This window comes from Volvox carteri, assembly GCF_000143455.1.
Source record: "Volvox carteri f. nagariensis unplaced genomic scaffold VOLCAscaffold_3, whole genome shotgun sequence".
NCBI classification, from domain to species: Eukaryota; Viridiplantae; Chlorophyta; class Chlorophyceae; order Chlamydomonadales; family Volvocaceae; genus Volvox; species Volvox carteri.
The window spans coordinates 834,134-841,100 of record NW_003307546.1 but is presented as its reverse complement, the minus strand read 5'-3'; the positions used below and the strand labels follow the sequence as shown (position 1 = coordinate 841,100).

Here is a 6,967-nt window from a genome sequence, read left to right as displayed (position 1 = left end):
TCCGCTCAGGTGGGGCCGGGGACGGCTGCGGCGGTTCCGGGGCTGGCCTCCGGGGCTGGCCTGGAGCCGTTTCCGGGGTCTTCGCCGCCCGGGTCGCCGACGGAGCGACTGGTGCCGCGGCTGGAGAGGCGCAACGGCAGTGGCGGCAGAAGCAAGCGGAACGGCAGCGGTAGGTCGGGGTCTACGTCGGCGTTTGCAAGCCCGGCAGCGGCGGCGGCGGCAGCGGCACTGGCGGCAGCGGTGGCGGTGGCGGCAGGGCAGCAGCGCGATGTGTTCGGCTCGCCGCTGACGCCAAATGAGGATGGTGGCGAATGCGGTGGTGGCGTAAGCGCCCTCACGCGGCTGCGTAGCCGTGCTGGCAGCGGTGGCGGCAGCTCCGGAACCGCTTCGCCTCCGCTGGCAGGCACGCCACCGTCCACCTCCGCCACCTCCACATGCACCTCTACCCCGGTGCGGCCGGCTGGCGGCAGCGACGGGGCCGCCTCCGCCTCCGCTACCGCTACCACCGCCGGCTTCGACGGCCCCCTCCGGCTATCGCATCGGAGCGAGGCGGGTGCTCGCCTCTCCCGTGGGTCAAACGATGATGCGGACCTCATGTCGCCGCCAGCATCCCCCGGGGGCTGCCTTCTAGGGCTGGACGCCGCCGCCGTCTCGTCGTCGGCGTCGTCACCGCCACCGGCGGCCGCGGCACCGCCAGCGGGTGCGCATGTGGGGATGGCGGCGCCGGCGTCGCTGCGAGGCCGCCACGCCAGTGGGAACTCGTTTGGGGCTGCGGCCGAGCAGTAGGTGGCAGCGGTAGGGTCCTGCTGGTGGCGGCGGGATGTGGCGGGCGCGCTGTCTAGAGGTGGTGGGCTGTCTGGTACAGCGAACGGGACTGGGTGGATGGGTGGCGATTGGTTGGTTGGTTGGTGGTTGGTTACGGGAACTAGAGGCCAGGTAGCCATGGAAAGCAAGGAGGTGTCGACGTGCATGCGTTTGTATGTATGTTTGCAAGTTCATATGTATGTTTTGATGAAGCAATCGCTCCACGGGTCGTATATGTGGTGGTGGTGGTGGTGGTGGTGAAGTTACTGTGCAGATGTAGATGATGTAGCTGTGAGGAGGTGAGGAGGTGCGGAGGTGGCCCCCGTCAGGGACAACGCAAAAGCCGATGATGGGGACCGGAACGAAGTATCTCGCGGGCGGAAAGGGCTTGTTGCTTGCGCACATACACATACACATACACGCGCGCGCGAGGGGACGGTCGTGGGGACTTACGGGGCCATGACGCGATACGCGGCGGGGGGGGGCACTGAGCGGCCGACCGGCGGGCGGGCGCGGAGTAGGAGGAGTCGGAGTCGGAGCAGGACACAGGGGAAGGGGAAGGAAGGCGATTAGGGCCGTGGGGGGGGGCCGTGGAGCGGTGTCGTTGCGGCGAGTGGTAGGCGGCGGCGGCGGGGGGACCCGCGGGGCGGACGGAAGAATACTTTTGTTACGCCACTTCGCCTTGTGCTGCTACTGCTGTTGCTGCTGCTATCCCTCCGATGCCCCGGTGGTGCTGCTACTGCTGCTGCTGCTGTTGTTGGTGTTGTTACAACCGCGGCTGGCAGGGCGCCGCAGAACGGCAGCAAGGCGGCCACTGTTGACGAGGTTGGGTTCCCTTTCCCATTTGAACTGGTGCCAACTGCACGGCAAGTAGGCTGGTGTGTACGGCACCTCAAATGGGCTTTCCGTAAACTTACATATACACACGCACACGAGTTGCGGAGACATAATGTTAGCCGTGGTCCCCCAAGTCCCGCCCTATGGAATCAACTTCGCCTTGGTTGCCGCTGCGATTACCGGCTGATGCGTTGGACATTTGACGGGGCGGGATTTGGAGCCGCCCCATCGTCGTGATGGTGGTTGCGGTGGTGGTGGTGGTAGAGGGGTGTGTTAGATGATGCAGTTAACCGCCGCTAGCAACCCACAAAACCACTGCGGAGCGTTTTGTATTGTCGACATGGCTGTTGGGTGTTGTTGTTGTGAATATTGGTGCTGCTATTGTTACTTGGGCGGAGGGCGGCGGGCGGGGGGAGGGAGCCGGAGGACGAAGACACGTGCGGCGGCGGCGGCGGTGGTGGTGGTGGCGATGGCTGCGATCGGTGTGGTTGGACTTCCCCTACAGAGCGGTGACCTAAATATTTTTGTTATGGCAATCTGCTTATGCTGAATGACTAATCGCAGTGGGGCCTGATGTGTGTTGTTGTTTTCGTGGGCTGCTCACGGCTGAGCCACACGACAACGATGACGATGACGATATGCAAAGAGCACAAGATCACTAACCATGCGCGCGAGGCCGCAAACTGCTCTCCCGGGGGTGTGGAGGGGAGCTGCAAGGGGCGCTGAGAAGCCCAACTGGTTGGCAGAAACTGTATCAGCATCATGGTATCCACATCATACCCCCCCCCTGTGACATCAAACGATAAAATCGACAATTCAGCATGGTACCGCTGCAACCATTTTCTTTCGTTCCGAGGTCGTACACAGGTCGTACAGCAACAAATTCAACCACCACCCACACGCACACATCCACACGAGAGAGGATTCCCGACATTCAGCAGAGAGTAGCACCCCCTGCACAGTAGCAGTAGCAGTAGCAGTAGCGGTAGCCGTCGAAATCGCCTCGGTCGTCAGCGGCCCCTGACATCGCCGTCCTGCTGCGCCCTCGCGTCCCGCAACGCCTCCGAGAGCTACCTCAGCTGCCCGTTTTCTTTGCTGTTAGGACACCACCTGCGACCCCAGTGTTGTGCCCTCGCGTCCAACAGGCAGAGGGCGCTCCTCCCGCCTACTACCCTACGCACACCCGCCCCTGTCCTCTCTAGCAGTGTGGATATGAAGTACCTGGCGATGAAGTTGGTTTCGACATGCGGACGAGGTCATATGTGCACGACTGTTTGGGTCCCCATCATGTCTATCTCCTTCTACACACACACACACCGCGTCTCCCGTCAGGATATCCAGTTCTCCCCTTTCCTCTCCCCTCTCCTCTCCCCTCTCCTTCCCTCTCCTTCCCTCTCCTTCCCTCTCCTTCCCTCTCCTTCCCTCTCCTTCCCTCTCCTCTCCCTCTCCTTCCCTCTCCTCTCCCTCTCCTTCCCTCTCCTTCCCTCTCCTTCCCTCTCCCCCCTCCGACCACCGTCGTGGACTCACAGCAGCCGCAGCTTCAAAAGTAGTACTCACCACAAACGGAACAGCCTCCAGCGACCACACTGCCACATCCCCGGAGCCCCCCCCCTGCAAGGCCCTTGGCCGCACAATCGGCACCATCTGCATCGCACTGTCCAGCCCAGCTCCACCTCCTCCCCCCCCATCCCAACACCCCGCACCCACACCCAGAACGCTCCAGGCGCCGGGTATGCAGCTGCAGCTGCTGCTGCTGCAGCTCAGCCTACAGAGGCGGCGGAATGGCGGGGAGCTGCAGAAAGCACCGACCGATGCATCATCCGCCGCTGTTGCCGCCGCCGCCGCAATCGCCAGACCCCAAGCCACATCAGGTCCACACATACCCCGGCACTGCCCTCCGACCCCCCCCTCCCCCCCCGGACACATCCGACTGCAAGGTAACACCCCGCGCCCCGCGACCGCCTCCCTCCCAGGTAAGCTCCCCAACCTCCGGCCCCCCTCCCTTCCACACAAACCGCTTTATAATACTCCGCTGGCGGCCGGCCCCGCCCCCGCAGGGAGAATATTGCCATCCTAGCGGCCGCCCTCACACCACCCCAGCACCCCCCCTTCGTCCCCCCCTCTCCCCCACTAGAGCGCCAGGGCCAGGGCCTCCCCGGGCGGTGCGGGGTACTCCACCCGCGTGTCGGTCAGCCCCTCCCGCCGCAGCAGCTCCGTCACCGCGCGATCGTCTCCCTTCTGCCACATGATGGCGGTGAGGGGCCCGCTGGCCTCCATGTCGTGATTGAGCAGCGGCAGCAGCACCTTGGGCCGCAACAGCCGCAACAGCCGCACCAGGTTGGAAGCCCCCTGGCCGAGTGAGGTGGTGGTGGGTGGTGGGGGTAAGAAATAGAGGGAGAGGAAGTGAACGACGGGGTAGGGAGCAGAGAGCAAGAGGGACGTTACATGCTGTGCTGCCCTGTCCTGCGCTGAGAGGAAAGGGAACGCGGCCCAACATGTTCGTATGTTTGTACGTCCTTATCGTGGGGCTCAACGAGTTTATGAAACTGTCGGGGAATAGGTCAGCCCGAGTAGCCCGAGTGAGGGACTTGCCGGCACCAGGCTCGGGCGGCTGTGGCCCACATCGACATGGAGGACATCGACATGCCAGCTCCACACTGTCCGCGTATTATGCTGTACAAGACACGTACGTACGGAAAACCATGTACACGCACCTGTACGAGCTCGTACGACGCCGGTCCCACGCCCAGCAATGTGGACACCACAGGCGACACCACCACGTCCACGGGCCCCCCCGCCAGACAGCTCTGCAGCCCCGAGGTCAAACTGGCCGGGTCGAAGTCGCAATGCGATTCGAAGTACAGGGAGGCGGACCGCTCTCCCTCCGCCGCCACCTCCCGCATCAACAGCCCCAACTGTCGAGGAGTCCAGGGGGGCCCCACCAGAGCACCTGGGTGGGGGGACGGGGACGGGGACGGGGGGGAGGAAAGCGGGCAACGGGGGAGGGGAGGGAGGCGGGAGGGGGGTAAGGCGAGTGACGCAGGTAGAGATGGACGAATAGTTCGCAGGAGTAGACAGATGCTGCAGAGGAAATTGTAACAAGTCACCAACCAGTAATAGTGACTTGGGAAGGGGTCATCGCGGCCAGGAAGGGGGAGGGGAAAAGGACATAGGTACGCAGGGAGAGAGGAAGGGAATGGAAGCCGCAGTTGTTTCGGTGTTCCTCACCCGCCGTGGCTTGTATCCTGATTTGGCCACCTGACTCCCCCGTGACGGTGGTGGACTCCCCCGGGCTGAGCACCCTGATGTTGGAGAAGCCCAGGGGGCGCATGCGCGCAGCCCCGTCGGGGTTGGTGACCACCGGTATGGCTTTATTGGCGACGGCGGAGAGTGTGGGGATGTGGCAGTGGTCGTCCAGCCCCTGAGAACGAGGCCGGGGGGGGGGGGAGGAGGGCCGTGAAGGGCGGGAGGGCAGGAAAGGAAAGGGGGAAAGGAGGGGGGTAACGTAGGGTTGGATGCCTGAGCGGGAGGGGGGTTAAGGCACCAACCAGCCGCGAATGAAGCAGCTATATATGAGAGCGGGAGGGGGATGCCATGTGCACAAGGTAACGGATCAGCTGTCGCCGACTGCCACTACTACTACCCGCTGAACGGGGGGGTTGGAAAGGGGCGTGTTGGGGAATGAGGAGCGGGTGTTGGTGAACAAGTTGGTGCTGTATTGATTCTGTGATGGGTCACCATCAGGGACGGAGGGGGCCCTGCCGGGGGGTCCGGGGTTGTTCAGGGTGTTGTTGTTTTGCTGGTTTGGGTCGGAGCTAAGCTGGGTTGGGAGCTCTCAGTCCAGTTAGACAGCTCTAGCGGGTTCGCTGAACCCGAGTTCCCGTTGCGTGGCTTTGCGGTCCACCCGTTCCCCCAATTCACCCCCGGCGGACCACCCTGGGATGCGTGTTTGTGCACACGCACACGCCATACACACCCACATGCACACGCCCTCCCCTGTCCTCTGCCCTGGCGGCCTTTCCCACCTATTACACCCCCCCGCATCCCCCCCCACCCGGCCCCCCCCCACCTGGGTGATGACCAGCACGTCCGTCTCCGCCAGCACCTGCTGCATGTCCACGCGGGTATCCCGACCGATCACCCGCTTGCGACCAGAGTACAGCCACTCCGCACCGCCGAACGCCAGCTCGCCAATGAACCACGGGTCGATCAGGACCCGCACGCCTGAGGGGGGCGGGGGGACCAGCGGGCCGGTGCCAGCAGCGGCCGCGTGTGTGGATGTGGATGTGGGTGCGCTGCTCCGTGATGAACCCCAATAGCAGTACAGCTACAGCTTGACATGCTAAATTGGTTTACGTAAGCCGCACGATGTCTGATGGGTCGGTGGGTCGGTGGGCCGATGTTGGCGGGTGACGGGTTACGGCGGCGAACAAGCACCCCCTGCCGGGAGAGGCGGGGGGTTAAGACGAACCACTGACGATTGAAGCAGCAGATGCCAGAGAGGGGCTCACAGCTCCCCACCCGGCCACAACTAGTTGCTGAGGAACGGAACGCGCCGCTGACCGCTGTAACACATTACGATTTGCGCGACTGCGAGTGGCCTGGCTGGCTGGCTGGCTGGGTGGCTGGCTGGGTGGGCGTACGAATGATGGCATGTGCTAAGAAATGGAGATAAACCCATCCTGGGACATGGACCCAGACGGAGTCTCGCTCTTGGTATTGCTCTAAGTGACCTACTTCCCATCAGGCACCCAACCTCCATCCCGCCATGCGACCCATGGGTCAGGGAAATGCACCCGAAGGTGCGCCGGCCCCCCCCCCCGGGGCCAGCTAGCTGCGGCTAACCGAGTCTTACTCTCCTCGGGTCCGGGTCGCCACCGTGCGGGTGCGGGTGCTCACCTGAGGCGTTGAACTTAATGCCCGCAGTGTTGACCTGGGGGGTGGGGGTGTCACGGGCCCAGGGGGGAGGGGGAGATATGTATGACACAGCAGGTCGGCGGGGTCGGAAGGGCCAACGCGTTAAGGGCGGTAAGAGGGGCTTTGCGACGGTGGGGTACGTTCTGCAGAGCAGGAGAAGGGTGCGTAGGTGCGTCGTACAGTTTTATTATTCAGTTAGAGGAACCCTCTTTGCTTTGATTAGAGAGTTTGTGTAGAGAGTCAGCTCGTTGCGGTCCTGTGTGTGTATGATATGGGTCCATCCATGGCCTGGAGGCGCCTGAGCTGTTGGCCTCACCTCATAGCTGGTATAAGTTATTCCGTGGTGGAAAGATGTCCGGGTTCTCTCGGTGGCGGGCATGCTGGTTGTGCTGGACGCCACCGTCCGACA

At 63.3% G+C, this 6,967-nt stretch overlaps 2 protein-coding genes across 2 annotated transcripts in view; one reads left to right on the top strand and one right to left on the bottom strand.

The window, feature by feature from the left end:
• Positions 1 to 786, top strand: part of VOLCADRAFT_86609 (uncharacterized protein) — a gene marked incomplete at both ends in the record, with an annotated part of 10,417 nt that extends 9,631 nt beyond the window's left edge. Inside the window, 2 exons of the mRNA XM_002946502.1 lie at positions 404 to 450; positions 546 to 786. Coding sequence (XP_002946548.1) covers positions 404 to 450; positions 546 to 786 — 288 coding nt within the window. The remainder of the gene's footprint in view (positions 1 to 403; positions 451 to 545) is intronic.
• A 2,985-nt stretch (positions 787 to 3,771) lies between these two features.
• VOLCADRAFT_86608 (uncharacterized protein) lies at positions 3,772 to 6,937 on the bottom strand (the record flags this gene model as incomplete). The annotated part of the gene is made up of 6 exons (XM_002946339.1): positions 3,772 to 3,990; positions 4,356 to 4,591; positions 4,870 to 5,062; positions 5,711 to 5,865; positions 6,541 to 6,574; positions 6,875 to 6,937. 6 exons carry the CDS (start codon positions 6,935 to 6,937, stop codon positions 3,772 to 3,774), a joined length of 900 nt encoding a protein of 299 aa, XP_002946385.1.
• Between the last annotated feature and the right edge of the window lie 30 nt (positions 6,938 to 6,967).